This window comes from Aphidius gifuensis, linkage group LG2 (assembly GCF_014905175.1).
Source record: "Aphidius gifuensis isolate YNYX2018 linkage group LG2, ASM1490517v1, whole genome shotgun sequence".
NCBI classification, from domain to species: Eukaryota; Metazoa; Arthropoda; class Insecta; order Hymenoptera; family Braconidae; genus Aphidius; species Aphidius gifuensis.
This window is the reverse complement of record NC_057789.1, coordinates 2,360,619-2,378,374: the sequence shown is the minus strand read 5'-3', so window position 1 is coordinate 2,378,374 and position 17,756 is coordinate 2,360,619. Positions and strand designations below refer to the sequence as shown.

The 17,756-nt window shown below is 26.3% G+C and overlaps 6 protein-coding genes across 9 annotated transcripts; 3 read left to right on the top strand and 3 right to left on the bottom strand.

Annotated features, from left to right (window-relative positions):
• Nucleotides 1-118: 118 nt before the first annotated feature.
• LOC122849364 lies at nucleotides 119-3,055 on the bottom strand. The gene is made up of 3 exons (XM_044148057.1): nucleotides 2,682-3,055; nucleotides 931-2,595; nucleotides 119-792 (listed from the first exon to the last, which is right to left on the bottom strand). The coding sequence occupies exons 1-3, from the start codon at nucleotides 2,842-2,844 to the stop codon at nucleotides 119-121; spliced, it is 2,502 nt and encodes an 833-aa protein (XP_044003992.1). The 5' UTR covers nucleotides 2,845-3,055.
• A 268-nt stretch (nucleotides 3,056-3,323) lies between these two features.
• On the top strand, nucleotides 3,324-5,245 carry LOC122849363. The gene is made up of 4 exons (XM_044148055.1): nucleotides 3,324-3,603; nucleotides 3,736-3,925; nucleotides 4,046-4,473; nucleotides 4,568-5,245. The coding sequence occupies exons 1-4, from the start codon at nucleotides 3,511-3,513 to the stop codon at nucleotides 5,243-5,245; spliced, it is 1,389 nt and encodes a 462-aa protein (XP_044003990.1). The 5' UTR covers nucleotides 3,324-3,510.
• Nucleotides 5,246-5,512: 267 nt separating this feature from the next.
• Nucleotides 5,513-9,923, bottom strand: LOC122848273 (transmembrane GTPase Marf). 4 transcript variants are annotated; one of them, XM_044146244.1, is made up of 10 exons: nucleotides 9,772-9,896; nucleotides 9,318-9,388; nucleotides 8,771-8,855; nucleotides 8,555-8,681; nucleotides 7,993-8,491; nucleotides 7,829-7,849; nucleotides 7,440-7,593; nucleotides 6,615-7,363; nucleotides 6,359-6,526; nucleotides 5,716-6,272 (listed from the first exon to the last, which is right to left on the bottom strand). In XM_044146244.1, exons 2-10 carry the CDS (start codon nucleotides 9,378-9,380, stop codon nucleotides 5,871-5,873), a joined length of 2,268 nt encoding a protein of 755 aa, XP_044002179.1. In that variant the 5' UTR covers nucleotides 9,381-9,388; nucleotides 9,772-9,896; the 3' UTR covers nucleotides 5,716-5,870. The 4 variants fall into 4 exon arrangements, with proteins under 4 accessions (XP_044002175.1, XP_044002178.1, XP_044002179.1 ...); XM_044146240.1 differs by lacking the exon at nucleotides 9,318-9,388 and having other exon boundaries at nucleotides 5,513-6,272; nucleotides 8,771-9,080; nucleotides 9,772-9,903; XM_044146242.1 differs by lacking the exon at nucleotides 9,772-9,896 and having other exon boundaries at nucleotides 8,771-9,080; nucleotides 9,318-9,340.
• Nucleotides 9,924-10,204: 281 nt separating this feature from the next.
• On the top strand, nucleotides 10,205-13,610 carry LOC122848272 (probable ATP-dependent RNA helicase DDX43). The gene is made up of 3 exons (XM_044146239.1): nucleotides 10,205-10,405; nucleotides 10,700-12,866; nucleotides 12,945-13,610. Exons 2-3 carry the CDS (start codon nucleotides 10,701-10,703, stop codon nucleotides 13,155-13,157), a joined length of 2,379 nt encoding a protein of 792 aa, XP_044002174.1. The 5' UTR covers nucleotides 10,205-10,405; nucleotide 10,700; the 3' UTR covers nucleotides 13,158-13,610.
• A 150-nt stretch (nucleotides 13,611-13,760) lies between these two features.
• LOC122848274 (COA8 family protein CG14806, mitochondrial) lies at nucleotides 13,761-14,467 on the top strand. The gene is made up of 3 exons (XM_044146245.1): nucleotides 13,761-13,919; nucleotides 13,977-14,192; nucleotides 14,267-14,467. Exons 1-3 carry the CDS (start codon nucleotides 13,863-13,865, stop codon nucleotides 14,465-14,467), a joined length of 474 nt encoding a protein of 157 aa, XP_044002180.1. The 5' UTR covers nucleotides 13,761-13,862.
• Nucleotides 14,468-14,832: 365 nt separating this feature from the next.
• On the bottom strand, nucleotides 14,833-17,169 carry LOC122848271 (protein claret segregational-like). The gene is made up of 2 exons (XM_044146238.1): nucleotides 16,984-17,169; nucleotides 14,833-16,914 (listed from the first exon to the last, which is right to left on the bottom strand). The coding sequence occupies exon 2, from the start codon at nucleotides 16,912-16,914 to the stop codon at nucleotides 14,884-14,886; it is 2,031 nt and encodes a 676-aa protein (XP_044002173.1). The 5' UTR covers nucleotides 16,984-17,169; the 3' UTR covers nucleotides 14,833-14,883.
• Between the last annotated feature and the right edge of the window lie 587 nt (nucleotides 17,170-17,756).

Here is a 17,756-nt window from a genome sequence, read left to right as displayed (position 1 = left end):
ATTAATAGAAATAAAACAAACAAAAAAAAAAAGTAAAAAAAATGTACATATTTAAATAATTTTTCAATGAGCTTACAAGAATTAATTTAAATAAAAAAAAAAATCATTATTTACTACTTTAAATTTTTCTTTTTCGACGAGGAGTTATTGGAGTTGATGGTAGAGTGACTGAAAGAGCATCAGATGCATGCTTCATACTCAATCTATTTGATTTTCTTGGTGTTGATGGTATATTCAAACTCATGTTACCAACATCTTCATATTTTATACTTTTTCTAGCTGTAGATTTTTTCTTTTGAACATTATTTTCTTTATCAACTATTCCTGATGTTGATAAAACTGATAAATCCAATTGAGAAGTATCAAAAGTTTTTCTACTTTTTTTACTTGCACTTGGTGTTGCATCAAATTTTATTGATCGATTTCTCAATTGTCGTGGTGTTTCAACTTCTTCAGCACTATCAGTAACTTTTTTAATTGTTTTTTTTCTTAATTTTCTATCTACTGTTGCACTGGTAATATTTATTATTGGCAATACACGTTGTGTTCTGGGTGTAGGTGATGTTAAAGTAATACTTGGTATTTTTGGATTAATTTGTTTTCTTGGTGTAGGTGATATTAAATTAAAACTTGGTATTTTTTTGTTAATTTCTTTTGAGATAATATCAGATTTGGGATCTTTGAAAAAGAAATTATTTGATGATGATTTTATACTGTCATCTAGCAATGGTTCATCAGGTGATAAACTATCATCAAAAGTTAGCTTTTTCTTTTCAAGAGAAATTATTTTATCTTCATCAGGTTCACTCAGCATAGAATCATTAATTGTATTTATTTTTTCCAAATCATTGATTGTATTTTTACCAAAATTAAAAAGTGGTGATTCATAATCATCATCATCATCAGCATCATCATCATTTAGGAATTCTTTTTCATCAACTGTATCATTAAAATTAACTTTACATGTTGATTTTGTAATTTGTTTTTCACTAATTGGAAATTCAAAATTAAATTTTTTTAAAATTCCTTTACCTGGTGTTTGATGTGAATTAACATATGATATTGAATCATCAAGTTGTACTTCTGGTGTTTTACATATTTGGGTTATTTTCATACTTGCTAGAGCCATTTTTTTAGCACTATCTGTTAGCTGACGTCTCATGAGACTTCTTGGTGTTAATATTGGACTTGATGGAACAAATGTTTCCGATGATAATAAACTTTTTTTTGGTATTATTTGTTGATTATTATTTTCTTCTATATTTTCATCATTCTCAGCATCAATATCCATTTGTTCTTGTAATTTTTTCTTTCTTTGTTCTTCAATAAATAATTTAAATTTACTTTTTGCTGTATTAAGCTTTTTTTTAACAATATTTTTCTTTTTATTTATTGGTTTACGATATACTTCTGTATCTTCTTCTTCTTTTTCAATCCAATCATTATTTCTAAGTATTTCAAGTTTATAAAAACGTGAATCACAATCAGCAACTTCACGTGATACAAGTTCCCAAAAACCTTGTAAATCACGACAACGTACTAACATTTCACCTTTTCCATCTTCACAATTATCAACTAATTGTTGAAATCTTCCAAATTTTTTATTAAGTAAAAGTTCAGCTTGACCAATTGCTGAATTAATATGATGAATTGATTCTTCAGGTGTATCATCTAAAAATTGAATTATTCTCCAATCATTACATAGTTCCTTGAGTCTATTTGATTCACGTTCACCCAATGATCTGTAATATTGTGCAGTATGTTCTTCTTCATCAACAGATATATTTAAATTTTTCATAACTGTATCTTTTGTTGGAATATCATCAGCTGGTGAACAACTCGTACGCAAACTCATACGTTCTTTAAATTCTTTTCTTGCACTACTTTTACCACGACTTGTTGTAATAAATGGTGAAAACAATGCAGCAATTGGTGATGCACATTTATCTTGTATATTTAAATGTTTATTATTTATTTGTTTATCATGAATTTCATTAGAATCAAGTGACTCTTGTGATGACACACGTAGCATAACTGATTCAATTGAATTATTTGCATCATTTGTTAGTTTATTCTTTTCTTCATCTTCATTTTCATCTTCAAGAATAGCATCCATATATTTTTCATCATTACTTGTATTTTTTTCAAGAACAAATGTTGCATCATGTTTATTACTTTGTTCGTTGGATGTATCAGGCTCCATTGGAATTTCAAATTGACCAAATAATGGTGTTGGAGCAATTACTACTGGATTTTTTGGATCAACTGGTTGTTTATTATCAGCAGCAGTAGTAGCAGCAGCTAATTTTTTACTTGCACGTGTACATCTAGCTTCACCAGCAGCACCTTTCAATGCCAAACGACGTTCAGTTACTCGACTTATTTTTTTTTGTTTAGTATCAATTGGATTCTTGGTTTTTTTATGATTACGTTGAAGTTTATCATCATTCAATGGAGGAGAATATAAATTATGATGAGGAATACCAATTTTAAAAATAGGCTTTTTATTTTGGGCTTCAAGCTTTTTTTGTAGAGCTTTTTCTTCTTTCCATTTCATTAGTTTGACTGACATATCATTTAGTGTTTCTTCACCATCTAAATTAATCAACAAAAATTATTAGCTAATATATTATTTGGTTAAAGTTAAAGTCTCAGATGCAGCTATTAAAAACAAAACATACCAGTTGAAGTTGTATTATGGTTTTCATCTAATTTACGTCGTTGAGAAACATTTTTATCTCGTTGTTGACGTCTTCTTGATTCTGTTTTTTCAGCACGTTTAAATTTTGCTGCTTCACTTGTAAATGGATCACGAGATTTTTTATACTCTCTTTGACGATCCATTTTTTAATTATTAATTAACTTGACTTTTGTAATTGTTTATTTGAACCCCCCACTACCACTTGTTCACGTGATTTTTTTTTTGATATTGTTATTGTTATTTAACATTTATTAACAACCAGAATAACTCCAAATATAATCATGTTATGATAAAACGACAACGTGCACAAGCAACAAGGATCAACAGGCTTCAATGTTTTTTTTTTTTTCAACGGCTAAATTGTTTGAAAATATTAATCAATATTTAATAAATAAATAATAATAACAAAGCTGACAGTATTGCCAATGGCTTAGTAAAAAAATTATTCCTAGATTTTCCGTTTACACAAAAAAAAAAGTCTCTAGTCTTCTTGAATAAAATTTAAAATTTAAAAAGTCGTTCAGCCAACGGGAGAGAGAAACTAAATTTAATTCATACACGTTGCCATTAACAAGTAAACTTTGGTAAACTTTATATTTTTTTGCTTATTTATTTACTCGTTGTCAACTTAAAAGTCAGTTGTTAAACACTCGTGATTAAAGCTCAGTTTAATACAAAAAAACGGTATTGAAAAAGTACGGGTTAATTAATCAAGTATTTTCCATCAAACTTTTCAAATTTATTCGAGGTTATAATATAATTTATCGACTTTTTTTTTGTTTATATTTTGCAATAAAAATAAATAAGATATGAAGACTTATCAACAAGTTGAAATGGAGAGACTAATTGAAATGAAATGGCTGATTAAAAAGTCGAGAATAGACGCTTTTAATACACAAAATGTAAGTTTTGAAATTTACATTATATATAATTGAAAGAACTATAGTTCGCCTCAATCGCACAGCTCTTAGCTGCTGTTATTGTTTATTGTTAATTATATTAAAAACTATTAAATTTATTTTTTTTTCATGTAGGCGAGCTCTTTTTCAAACAGATCACTTTTACAGTGTGTAATAACAAAAGAGATGATTGAAGAAGCTAAAAAAGGTATTCAAGATTGCGATATGCATCCTGTGGATCGTCAGAAGAAATTGAAAAAACTGCATAAAAGTCTTATGTATAGGTTGAATACACTATTTGTTCATGAACCACGACTCAAAAAAAGTAAGAAAATAACAACAGACTAATTTTTAATGATAGAAATAAAATTCTTTATCATCATCATCATCATTATATTATTATTATAATAAATACTAATGATAAAATATTTAATTTATTTTTCAGTATGCAAATATATGTATAATAAACTTGTTTTTTCATGCTTTACGGAATATGCATTTTCGCCATCATACGATGATAATGAGAAAAAACTAAATGATCTTAAATATGTATTGAAATTCTGTGGATATAATTTAACGTATGTTAAAGTATTTGGATATCATTTTTCTCATATAATGCCATTGATTAATACCAACTGTCCAGGTCTTAAGAAACTTGTTGTAGTGCTTAAAGAAATAGAAGATAAGGATTTTGAAAATGTTTTTTCTAATATGCATCAACTTGAAACGCTATCGGTTCTATGGGAATGTGAAAAATCAACGCTGCCAATGACTTTGATCAAGTCATTAGAAGAAGTGGGTGGAACCTTGAAAACGTTAAGTTTTACAAGTAATTCGAAAGATGGTTGTTTCTTACCAGATTCATTGGCTCCGGTAAGTTCAATAAAATTTTAATAATTATTATTATTCATGTATGTGTAAAACAAAAAAATTTAATTTGATTTTTAATAAAATATTTATTTTTCAGGTATTTTCTCAGTTAATCGCTCTAGAACATTTGGATGTACATGGTTTTCGATTGAGTCAAGCAGTAATTCAGTCGATAAGTGAAACAAAAAGTTTAACTGAGTTACATTTACTCCTGCCTCATGATCATCCAATGATTAATGAAAAAATCAATATGTCTCCAATTGGGAATTTAAAAAATCTTAAAAGACTATCTATTCATTGGAATTGCGGTGATATAGATGAATTATTCATTAATCTCGGTGATAATGCTAAAAAATTAAAAGATTTTCATATACTTGGTACAAATATAACAGATAATGGTATGATGGCAGTCAATAATTTGAGTCAATTAGAAGTGCTAAATCTTAGTTTATGTACATTGAATAAAACGAATAATTTCATCACTGATAAATCAATTCAATGTTTACTTAATGAAAAATTGCAGTCTTTAGATTTATCAAATTGCACTAAAATTTCGAATAGATCAGTAATTACACTCTTTGAAAATTTACCTAATCTAGCATATCTAACACTCAGAAATACAAATGTTACTATTGAAGCTGCCAAAGAATTATCTAAATTAACAAAATTTCATAAAGAAAAACTACGTGTATTCGTTCCTTTTAAAGATTGTAATGGTATTTTTAAATCAATATTGGGATCACATAACGTTGAATTTATGTTTGAATCTAATTAATTATAAAATAAAATTATTTATTCATTATTAAATTTGTAAAGAAAATTGAGTAATAAAAAATTATTTATAAATTTATTTTTAGTTTGTTTTTAAATTTATTCAATTTAAATAAAAAATAATTATTTCAAAAAAAATCTTCGAGAATATTAAATATGGCAAATGGAAAAAATATTTTTAAATTTAAACAAAAAAATTACAAATTTATTCATATTCATGCAATAAGTGCAAGTTAAAATTAAATTCGTTAGATGTAAATTAAAAAGTCAATTTAAATTTACAAGAAGATATATTTGTTTTTTTAAATGAAATAATTAACAAGTCAATAAACAATAATAATTTTTAAACAGTTTATTAAATAGACAAATTTACTAAGATACATTATAATTCATCTTAAATAAAACAATGTTATAAGCAAAAAAAAAAAAAAAAAAGAAAAAAATTAATTTTAATATCAAAATTCATTAGATCAGTTAAAAGAGAAACGAAAAGAAAAAAGTAATAAATCAACAATGACAGTTCTATCGATGACTATCAAAAAGAAAGAAAAAAAAAAATCTAATTAAGAAATTAATTTGATTTAAAGAAAAAAAATTAATAATAATTCCTAAAATTCAAATTTGTATAATTAATTTAATGACTTGATATATGCTGCATCAAATAGCTCAAGTTCATTTGCAAGATAATTTGCTTTATTACGTAAAACTTTGGCATTTGTTGCAGCTTCTTCAAGTGTTTTAAGTGTTGATGCAATTGTTTTTAAATCATCATCCATTTCAGTTGTTGATTCATCAACTAAATGGCATAATCTTGCAAAAGTACTTGACAATTCTTGTTGTACTTGATGACTACAATTTGCTGATGTTAAATCAACAATTAATTTTAATTTTTTTGTTGCATGAGCAACATATTGACGTTTAAATTCACGTTCTTTTGATTTATTTGTCCATGTAAGTCGTTCGTAAAAATATAAAGCACCATATATTGCACCTGTAACTGCAATTAATCGCCAGCCAACTGTTTTGAACATCTAAAAAAAAAAAGCATACATCAATAATCAATCAAACAATAATTACTAAATAATTATTAAAAATAGAATATAATTTTTATCCTTACAAATCCAGCAACAATTAATCCACCCATTGTTCCTTGTGATGTTATTGATGCAATTGCAATTCTTGTTGCCAATGACCAGTCATCATTTCTCGATGGAAAACTAATTGGATTTGTCATGAATTTTGTTGAATCAATGCTGTCTGTTGGTGATGATAAACTTTGTGGTACCTTAACAAATTAAATAATTAAAAAATAATACAATTTATCAACTTGACGAATAAAAAAAAGATAAATTTATAAAATAAAATCAACTAACATCTTGTGGATAATTAGCAACTGCTAATTTATTTCCTTGTTTACCAGCAAATCTATTGATTAATGCAGTGATACCAAATGAAAATCTAAATTCTAAATTTTCTTGAAAATCAGCACATAAATTATCACAATTTAATCTGTATAATATTTCAAATGGTTCTCTTCTTGGCATAATATTAACAGTTAATGCTTTTTTATTATCTGGTAATAATGTTGACATACGATTTGTCATTTCACGTTGTGAATTTTCCATATTTAAAGCAAGTGCTGTACTTAATCTTGCTCGTAAATTTGATCCTAATCCGTTTTCAACATGACTATGTAATTCACGTTTATAAACATTTAAAACAAGTGCTTCTGAATGAAATGGTACTGAAAATTCATCAACAAGTACACCAAGACGACGTATTTCTTCATTAAGAGCTTTTGATACACGTTGTTCAACATCTTCAACCATTTGATGAATTTTATTTTTCATTTCTTGTGTTAATGACATTAATTCTTGTTCTGTATAATTTAAACGATCATGAACTTCTTGTTTAATAGACAATTGATCAACTTTCATTTTTTGTGTTCTATTTAATATATCATCAAGTGTTTGACGTATTTCAGTTGCAATATGCTTTCCTCGTTGTGAGTGTTGTTCGAATTTTGTTTTAACAGCTGATTTTGATATACATTCTTCAAATTTTCTTTCAAAATCTTGAAATTCAAAGTAACGATTTTGAAAACCTTCAGCTAGTGCACCATCTATTTTTAAATTTAATTTAATTTTATTAAAATACAATTACTAATGATGATGTAAATTAAAATTTTGTATATTTACTGTGAGCTGGTTGTCCACATTGTTCTTGCATACGAGCTTGAAGTGTTTCTTTAGCTGATATGAAAAATATACGCTCTGCTGCTTCACCATCTGGATAAACTTTCATCTCCATTGATAAAAATTCAACAGCTCTTTGTTGATGTTGTTCTCTTACCTGTAAATATTTGTAAATTAAAAATTCATTTCTATAATTTATTTATTCTTAAATTAAATAACATGCACGTTAAAAATTTAAAATAAATTGCTTAATTTTATTAAAAATGCTGGCGATAAAGCGTGCATTGACTCTCATAATTTTTTTTATAAATTTTAATTGCTATTTTACGTAGCAGTGCATATATGTTTCTAATTTCTTTTTTTGTCAATTTTTTTTAACAAACAAAACTTACTTTTTTTTGTTCATTGACCAGCTGAGACACAAGTGATATATTTATATCAAAAAAATTTAAATTTTATATAAATTGCAAATGATTTTTATATGCAACTTTTTGCTTCTTTTTAAACACGAATTTTAATGAATATATTTTTTAATATTAAATAAATAAAAACTTACTTTTTCAATATAGTCAGATTCTGCTGAAAGATCCCAACGATTATGTAAAATAAAAACATTTGGATTTGATAAACGTTCTGAAACTTTGTGAAAGAATTTTTTTTCAGCACTTGATAATGTTGATTCAGCACTGGCAACAAGTACAAACACATCAGCATCTAGACAATGTTTATCAATCCAATCATCTAAATTTGGTGTAACATCAACACCCGGGCTATCAACAAAGACAACATCATCACGTAGTAAAAGACATTTTTCTTTTGGCCAAAAAATTCTAACTAATGTACTTTCACATAATCTTTCTTCACACAATGCATGTCCCAATTGTTTAACTGAATTAACTGGTTGTCTCTCATTTGATGATTCAGTCATGAGATATGCTTCACCATTTTCTGATCCTTCAACTTGTAAAAAACAATTTGTCGTATGTCCAATACCACTTGGTAATATTTTATCTCTCAACATGGCATTTATAACTGTACTTTTTCCATTACTTGTTCTGTAAAATTAATTAACAATTAATCAATTGTGTTATTTTTGCTTTTTAATTTATAATATTTACCTTCCAAAAAATGCAACTTTCATGTGATCTCTTTGAAGAACATCTCGAATACCATGAACTTTATTGACATAACTTGTGATACTTTCTGTTTCATCCTGATTAATAATGTCACGTTCATTTTTCAATGCTTTAAAAAACAAAAAAAGATATAATATAATTATTTAAAATAATAATTTAAATAGTAAGACATTTAAATGTTAAATAATAAATTCTTACATTCCATAAATCCAACAGTATCCTGAACATAATCCTCAATTTCTCCAAAAATATCATTTATCTTTTTTTTAGCCTTGACGAATATCTGAAGAGGAGAATTATCAGTTCTAGCATCATAACGAAGTTGACTATCACTTCCAATCATTGAAAGAGTGCGATTAATATATGCAGCCATTTACAATTAACACTTATCAAGCACAATAATAATGTGATGATAATGATAATAACAAAAAATTATAAATTATAAATCAAGTGCAATATTTATTGTTGATAAGTGTAGATAAGTTGTGCAGACAGCATGCAGGATCAACTGAAACAAATAATACAAATAAAAAATAAGCACGTGGATAAAATAATAATCTAAATAATATTTTTAATAAATAATAAACAAGTGTAATTTATAATTTTAAAAATATAAATTGTAACAGGTAATTTAATTATCAATAACATTTAAAATTTTTTCTAAAAGCTAGCTATAAAATACATAAACAAATTTACAATAAAAAAAAAAAAAAGGATGAGGCAATAATAATGCAAATTTCAAGACCTGTTTGTGATCCAGAAGTGGATTATTGTCAACCCCAACAACCCCAACAATATCGACATCCATTATTTAAACTAAAAAAATATATATATCAATAATTGACTGTCATTTAAATTTGATAGTTTTATATTTATTATTTAATGACGTAATAAATTTACGCAGTTTGTCATGAAACATTGACATCACGTTTAAAAAATTGGAGTAAATTAATTATTTAAAAAATTATAATTATTATTTAAATGACACTTATTTTTATTATTAAAAAAATATTTAATTTATAAAAATTGTTAATAATGTTATGTTTAATTTTATTAATAGTTTATTAATTTTTTGTATGATGAAATATACTAGTTAATCTAACCTCAATTGGCTGAATTAATAGTTAATTTTTTTTTATAAATAATTAATTAGTTTTTTGTAATATTTAGAGCTGGTATTTTTATTTTTGATTACTTACGGTTTTGAGCTTTTATCAAGGTGAATCAATACTTGATTCAACTATACAAAATTACACTTGATATTTTACTTATTTTTTTTTTTTTGCAAATGCACATTAAGTGTACAGTTTGGTTATTGCAATCTGCAATATGTCAGTGGTCTCAGTACCAAGTACCTTAAGTACCAAGTACAGTCAATGGCAGTGCAATGACGTCACAAACTAATTGGCGCGAAATATTTAAAAAATTATAGTAAAAATTTTAATAACAACAATGTCACATTAACAAATTAGAAATATAAAATTTATTATAAATTTTTATGTTGATTTATAAATTTATCATAACAATAGGATTAATTTATAATAATAGATATATTTTTTTTTTTTTAATTAATAATAATATTTAAGGTTCATGTCATGTCCGACAGGGGCGAGGAGAAAAAAAAAAAAAAAAACAAAAAAAAGTGTCCAATTGCAGCCTTTGTATTTGGGATTCCCGGAAGAAAATCACGGCCATTGTAATAAATGATTCAACAGTCGACAGCAAGTTTCAACAAGTTTTATTTTTACCGGTGAATAACGTTATTTTTTTCATAAATAAAATTTGATATTTATTATTATTTGTCAATTGACAGTTGACATCAATAACAACCAGGTAAATGTTATTTATTAAATTATTATTTAAATAATTCATTGTTATTTATAAAATTAAAAAATTATGGAATTTTGTTCCTTTGTCTTTTGTCTTTTTACACACGATTTTTATTTTTTTTCTCCCCTTTTCTCTCTGTCTCTCTCTTTCTTTGAAAAATAAAAATATTTATCTAATCTAATCTATTTTTGTCTGACACGTTTTTTTTTTTTTTTTTTAATTTATTATTTGTTGAATAACTAATTTATATTTATATTAAAAATATTTAATAGTGTTTTTTTTTAATTAAAATTATAGAATGGATTGGGAGAATCAGTCAAATGATGGGAATGACAATAGTGGTCGTGGTCAATCAAAAAATTCACGTGGTCATGATCGTCGTGAATACAACAATGACAGAAATTCATATCCACAAAAACGTGAATGGAAAAATACTAATAGAAATTATGGAGACGATGAGGATGTCATGTTATTTCCTTTGCCAGAAGGTACAATTGGTAGAGTTATTGGACGTGGTGGTTCTATGATTAGAGAACTACAAACTGAATCTGGTGCTAAAATTGAAATTGATAAAACAAATGGTTATAATGCTGCATCAACTGCTCGTATATCAGGATCAAAAGAATCACAAAATAAAGCTAAAGAATTGATTCAAAAATTAATAGATTCACCACCATCTCGCAATTATGATCCACAATCATCTCGTAATAATGATCAACAATCATCTCGTAATAATGATCGACCATCATCCCGTAATAATGATCAACAATCATCTCGTAATAATGATCGACCATCATCTCGTAATAATGATCAACAATCATCTCGCAATAATTATCAGCAATCATCTCGCAATAATTATCAACAATCATCTCGTAATAATTATAATGATGGTCAACAAAATAATGATTCATGGGAAGACCAATCAATGAGTAATAATAAACAAGTATCTCAATCATCAAATGACAATAAAAATGAATCTGCATGGGGTGGACAATCAAGAGATAATAAATATAAATCAGAACAACATCAAAAAACACAATCATCATATGAAAATAAAAATGAATCTATGTGGAATCAAACACCAGATGAAAAAAAATGTGAAACTACAAAACAAGATGTAGAAGAAGATCCTCTTGATTTTAGTAATTTTGATTGGACATCAGCAAATAAAGAACATGAAGAATTTCAAAAACAAAGATGGGCAAATTTAAAGCCACTTATTAAAGTTTTTTATCAAGAATTACCAGAAGTTGCTAATTTAACAGATGAAGATGTTGCACGTATTAGAAAAGAAAAAAATGGTATTGAATGTCGTTATGTATTTGAGCCAGAAAGTGATAAACCAAAAGTACCAAATCCAATAACAACATTTAATCAAGCATTTCATAATTATCCAGATATATTAAATGAAATAAAAAAAGTTGGTTTTGAAAAACCAAGTCCAATACAATCACAAGCATGGCCAATATTATTAAGTGGTAAAGATATGATTGGTATTGCACAAACTGGTACTGGTAAAACATTGGCATTTTTATTACCAGCATTAATACATATTGATGGACAAAAAACACCACGTGAAGAACGTGTTGGTCCAAGTGTATTAATAATGGCACCAACAAGAGAACTTGCACAACAAATTAGTAAAGAAGCTAGTAAATATAGTTATCGTGGTATTAAAGCTGTAACAGTATTTGGTGGTGGTGATAGACGTGAACAAATAACATCAATAAAAAAAGGTGTACAAATTGTTATTGCAACACCAGGTAGATTAAATGATTTAGTTATGGCTGGTGAATTAAAAGTTGAAGATGTAACATATCTTGTACTTGATGAAGCTGATAGAATGTTAGATATGGGATTTGAGCCACAAATTAGAAAAACATTACTTGATGTTAGACCAGATCGTCAAACAGTTATGACAAGTGCAACATGGCCAGCTGGTGTACGTCGTCTTGCACAATCATATATGCAAGATCCAATACAAGTATGTGTTGGTTCACTTGATTTAACAGCTGCACATAGTGTACGTCAAACAATACTTGTTGTTGATGATGAAGATAAAACATATCATTTACGTGAATTTTTTAAAACAATGAAAGATAATGATAAAGTTATTGTATTTTTTTGTAAAAAAAGTAGAGTTGATGATATATCAAGTGAACTTGCACTTGCTGGTGTTAATTGTCAAAGTATGCATGGTGGACGTGATCAATCAGACAGAGAACAAGCACTTGAAGATATTAGAGATGGTGAAGTTAATATATTATTGGCAACTGATGTTGCTAGTAGAGGAATTGATATTAATGATATAACACATGTATTTAATTATGATTTTCCAAAAGACGTTGAGGAATATGTACATCGTGTTGGAAGAACTGGTAGAGCTGGTAAAACGGGTGAAAGTATTAGTTTATTTACAAGAGGAAATTGGTCAGTTGCACGACAACTATTAGCAATACTTGAGGTGAAATTTTCATTCATTATCTTTAACAATTAATCAATCAATTAATTAACTGACTTAATTATTTATTTTAAATTATAGGAAGCTAGCCAAGAAATACCAGAGGAGTTGTACAACATGGCTGATCGTTATGATAGTTGGAGAAAACGTAAAGACGAAGAAAAAGAGCTTGAACGTCTTGATGGTGGAGGAGGATTTAGAGGTAGAGGACGTGGTGGTGGTGGACGAGGTCGTGGAGGTGGTGGAGGACGTGGAGGTGGTGGTGGTGGTGGACGTGGAGGTAATCGTTGGTAAAGCATTACCAAAAATTAGTTGATGCATCAAAGTACAAAATACTTACCTCAGCACACAAGGGTGCTAATTTTTTTTTTTTGTTTTTGTTTTCAACGTGATAAAAATATTATTATTTTTAATAATTATATAATAATTACGATTAAGTATAAATATATATGACTTTGTGTATATATTGTATTATGATGCATTTATCTTAATCAAGAGCTAAAAAAAAAAGTCTTGACATTATTTTTCGTATGAAAATATTTCATTTATCATTTATGATTTTGTTTTTTTTTTTTTTTTGTTTTTTGTCATTGATTTAATTATATTAATGATGTTAATTAATGAAAAATACTTTATTTCGTTCTTAGTAATAATGAGTTAATAAAAAAAAAAGGTAAAAAATTAGAAAAATTATTATACAATTGTTTGTTTTTATTTATTTAAAATTAAGTGTTTGTATATTTGATATTTTTACTAGCTAATTCATACAAAATACACCATAATAATATCATTTAAAATTGCAACAATTGACAACAATACTCAATAACAATGGCCATAAGCCATGTGGTCACATTGGATCACATGTATATTTTTTGAATACATGTATGAGTGGTGTAATAGTAGGAATAGTTGAATACAAACCATATACAAACAAATACAAAATAAAACCTAAATGACAGAAATTATATAAACATTGATGTACACAAAAAAAATATTAAAATGATGAGCTATCAAAAATTAAAACATCTTCAAATAATTAAACAATCATACTCAAAGGTAAAAATTAATTGAATTTGTCTTGTAATATTTTTTAATTGAATTATTTTAATTTAGTTAACAAACCATAACCTCAAAGCAACTGAACAAGTGCCTGAACCAGGTGATGTTGATAAAATTGGACCTGCTGATGACATCTCTAACTTGAGAAAGATAATATTTAAAAAAAATGATAATGAAACAGAGACTGAAAAATTATACAGAGAAGCTAGAGATAAAACACAAAAATGGAATCATAAATTTTGGTCAGATCACAATACAAAATTCACAACAGTAAGATGATTTATTTATTATTTCAATTAATTAATAATAAATTAATTTAATATTTTTGTTGTATTATTTGATAGGAAAGAAAAGAATTTCAAAAAAAATTAATGGTCAATGGAAAAGACTCAGTGACTGCTGATGAAATGTCAGTGTTTTATAAAAATTTTTTAGACAAAAATTGGAAAAATCATATTGACTATAATATTTCTTGGTATAAACAAAATTTAAAAATTTTAATACTCGAAATTAAAGTAAGATTATCAAAGTTAAAATTTAAATAAATAAATTGTTAATAAAAAAAAATCAACCAGTTATCTAGACAAGTAATTAATTAAATTATAAAAAACGAAAAAATCATTAATCTTGAAATATAAGAAATATATTTGTTTTATTATTAATCCAAATTTTTAAATTCCTACAAATTATAATTTTATTTTAAATATTGTTTATAAATTTTTAAATAACCTAAAATTACAATTGTAAAAAAAAAAATATGATAATAATAATTTATCTGCTATTTTAAAAAATTTAGCAAATAAAAAAAGCAAATAAAAATAAAAAAAAGAACAAGACTTGCTGAACATATTTTTTTTAAAAAAAAACTGATGTTTGAATGGTCAAATAATTATAAAATAAAAGTAGATGATAATCTTAAATTGTAATTGAAATAAAAAATATAATTGTTCCAAGTAAATAATTAATTTGTTGATTGGATAGTTGTCTTGGATTTTTTGATATTTCCAGTTTTACAACTGTTGACATTACTGGCAAATCTCAACGAATTTAATGTCTCATTGAAACACTCATCAAGTGGTGATATATTTAACAACATCAGTGTCTTTGAATTACCACCAAGTGATGGCATCAAAAGATGTGTTAATTTAGAATTTCTATATGGCACATGATCTTGTTTTTTCAATAATGCCAATATGACATTACCCAAATTAGCCAATGATTTATTAATATTTTTAGTCTCAGTTGTTCTAGCAGCTTCTTCATTTTTTAATCTTTCTGAACCAGCAAGATCAACAAGATTTAAATTACCAACACACATTTCTTCTTTAACTGCATGTGTTGCAATTAATCTAATACGTGCAACTGAGTGTGATCGACTTGATCTATCATTGGCTTTTGTTGCAGCAACAGCACGATTTTGTTGTGCTGTTCTTAGCCACATGTGTAACTCATCTGGGCAATTAATTTCAACTGTTTTCAAATTTGTAACATACAAATCAGTACCTTTTGCATCTGTCATACGTATTTCATGATTTTTTTGTTTTGAATCCAGCAAATCAACAATATGTTCATTATATATCTCCAAAAAACTTGCTTCAACCTTGTACTCCCAACCAAGTAATTTGAATTCTTCCATTTCTTTGAATATATGTCTAACTGTTCTCGGTATCATACCTTCATAGTCTGGATTACATGCACCTTCCATTGTGTATGTTTTACCAGAACCAGTTTGACCATATGCAAACACACAAACATTATACCCCTCAAGTGCTGACTGTACAAGCATTGATAGCTCTTCAAACACATCAGCTTGTGTTGCAGTTGGTGGGAATATTTTATCAAATGTAAACTCTTGCTTTGTTCCACGTGATTTACCAGTACAACTAACAGCATCAGAACCATCAGCTCTACCAATCTCCATTGTGCACTCATCAAGATAATTAATGGAACATGGTATTTTCATTGTTTCTTTATCAATTTTCGGACGAACTCTACAAAATACTCTTATATTCCCTTTTAATTCTTGTATTGTGTTATGTAAGTTACGTCTGTCTTTGTCCATACCATGTACAAGTTCTTGTAAATCTTTGATTAGTTTTACTTGTTCATCAATGGTATCTTTTTTGTCATTCAATTCATTCTCTAAAATTCGTACTTGACTTTTATGTTTTATTAATTTATCTTCTTGTTCATCACATGTTTTTTTATATTTTTCTAATGATTTACTTATTATTTCATTTGTTTCTTGTGATTCTTTTAATTCATTGTCTAACAATTTATTTTTTTCAATTAATTTATTAACATCATTTTCAGCTTTTTTATAATCAGCTATTAATTTATCATTATTTAATTTAAGTTGTTCATTTTTAATTGATGTTTCATTTTCACGTGTTTTTAAATCATCAACAATATTTTTTAATTCATCATAATCACCAGCAATGAATTTATGTTTTTCTTTTAAAGCTGTTAATTCATCATTAACAAGACCAAATCTTCCTTTCCAGTCCCATTTACTTATTTTAGCTGCTGCTGATGATGCTGCTGGTTTTGTTGTTAATGTTGTTTTTGTTGTAACACCAACACCAGGACGTGTTGTTTTATTTAGACTTGAATTACCAGTTATACCTGGTCTTGTTCTTTTAGCAGCAATTGTTGATGATGCTGCTGCTGTTGCTGGTCGTTTAATAGCTGTTTTAGTTGCAAGTGTTGTTGATGTTGTTGTTGAAGGTTTTGATGATGTTGTTGTACCACGTGTTATTGCACCAACTGTTCGAGAACGTGACAGTGGTTGTATTGGTGGTTTATTTTCATTAACACGAAGTGTTTTTGCTGTTTTATTTATGATACTTGATGCTGTTAAATTTTGTTGTGATTTTGCATTATTTTTATTTGTACCATTCATATTATCATTTACAGTCTTTAAATTATTAACTTCACTTGTACTTGTTGATTTTTTTAAGCCTATCTTTGGCATTGGCAAACGAGATGCCATCTGTAAATAAAATAATTATTAATATTTATTAATTAGTACTCATAGTTAATAACAAAACAATTTACTAACCTTGATTATTAATTTATCTTATTGTTGACAATAAATACAGACACCAGGATACAACAAATTATTATTTATGATAATGATAATAATAATAAATATACATTAGCAACAGTTTGTTGAGTAAAACTTTGAGTGTTTATTTAATTATTATTAAAAATAAATTAAACCACACACTTTTTTTTTTTTTTTAACTATTTTGATTGTTATTATTAATTATTTATATATTTGTATATTTTTTTTTTTTAGGCTAGTTTGTAGTTTTTATTTTATCACACTCCTGCACATTGAATTAAATATATTTAACACAAATAATTATTATCATGAACACAAATTAATATTTACATTTAATTTATTAATTTTTATAAATAAAAAAATTAATTGCTCTCTTTATAAATCCAAAGAAATAATACCGGCTTTTTCTCAATTATTTACTGATGAGAAAGAGAGAGAACACGATGAAAGCGTCATATTTTTTCCAACATATTTTAACCGAAATTATATTCAAAAATAACAAACGTCACAAAATGGCGTCTAATAAATAATAACAAATACACTAATTAATTGTAAATATATAATTTAATATTCAAAATAATTATAATATTATTATTAATCATTGAAAAAAAAAAAAAACAATTGTTGCATTTATTATTTTTAAATTATAAACAATATAAAAATTAAAAAAAAAAAGATTGTTTAACCGGTATTGAAGATGTTTGTTGTACCGATGTTTCGATTTGAAAAAAAAAAAAAAATAAAAAAACATTTGTTGGGGCATTTGA

What these genes read in the sequence shown, in the direction of transcription:
- LOC122849364 (XM_044148057.1), bottom strand. Translation starts at nt 2,844, where the DNA reads ATGGATCGTCAAAGAGAGTATAAAAAATCTCGTGATCCATTTACAAGT. An exon ending in CCATAATACAACTTCAACTG is followed by an intron (nt 2,596 to 2,681) that starts GTATGTTTTGTT and finishes TGATTAATTTAG; the next exon opens with ATGGTGAAGAAACACTAAAT. An exon ending in TAATGATACAGTTGATGAAA is followed by an intron (nt 793 to 930) that starts AAGAATTCCTAA and finishes AACCTGATGAAG; the next exon opens with ATAAAATAATTTCTCTTGAA.
- LOC122849363 (XM_044148055.1), top strand. Translation starts at nt 3,511, where the DNA reads ATGAAGACTTATCAACAAGTTGAAATGGAGAGACTAATTGAAATGAAA. An exon ending in TGAACCACGACTCAAAAAAA is followed by an intron (nt 3,926 to 4,045) that starts GTAAGAAAATAA and finishes TTTATTTTTCAG; the next exon opens with TATGCAAATATATGTATAAT. An exon ending in TACCAGATTCATTGGCTCCG is followed by an intron (nt 4,474 to 4,567) that starts GTAAGTTCAATA and finishes TTTATTTTTCAG; the next exon opens with GTATTTTCTCAGTTAATCGC.
- LOC122848273 (XM_044146240.1), bottom strand. Translation starts at nt 8,945, where the DNA reads ATGGCTGCATATATTAATCGCACTCTTTCAATGATTGGAAGTGATAGT. An exon ending in TTGCTAATTATCCACAAGAT is followed by an intron (nt 6,527 to 6,614) that starts GTTAGTTGATTT and finishes TAATTTGTTAAG; the next exon opens with GTACCACAAAGTTTATCATC. An exon ending in GATTAATTGTTGCTGGATTT is followed by an intron (nt 6,273 to 6,358) that starts GTAAGGATAAAA and finishes TTTTTTTTTTAG; the next exon opens with ATGTTCAAAACAGTTGGCTG.
- LOC122848272 (XM_044146239.1), top strand. Translation starts at nt 10,701, where the DNA reads ATGGATTGGGAGAATCAGTCAAATGATGGGAATGACAATAGTGGTCGT. An exon ending in AACTATTAGCAATACTTGAG is followed by an intron (nt 12,867 to 12,944) that starts GTGAAATTTTCA and finishes TTTAAATTATAG; the next exon opens with GAAGCTAGCCAAGAAATACC.
- LOC122848274 (XM_044146245.1), top strand. Translation starts at nt 13,863, where the DNA reads ATGATGAGCTATCAAAAATTAAAACATCTTCAAATAATTAAACAATCA. An exon ending in TTAAACAATCATACTCAAAG is followed by an intron (nt 13,920 to 13,976) that starts GTAAAAATTAAT and finishes ATTTTAATTTAG; the next exon opens with TTAACAAACCATAACCTCAA. An exon ending in ACAATACAAAATTCACAACA is followed by an intron (nt 14,193 to 14,266) that starts GTAAGATGATTT and finishes ATTATTTGATAG; the next exon opens with GAAAGAAAAGAATTTCAAAA.
- LOC122848271 (XM_044146238.1), bottom strand. Translation starts at nt 16,914, where the DNA reads ATGGCATCTCGTTTGCCAATGCCAAAGATAGGCTTAAAAAAATCAACA.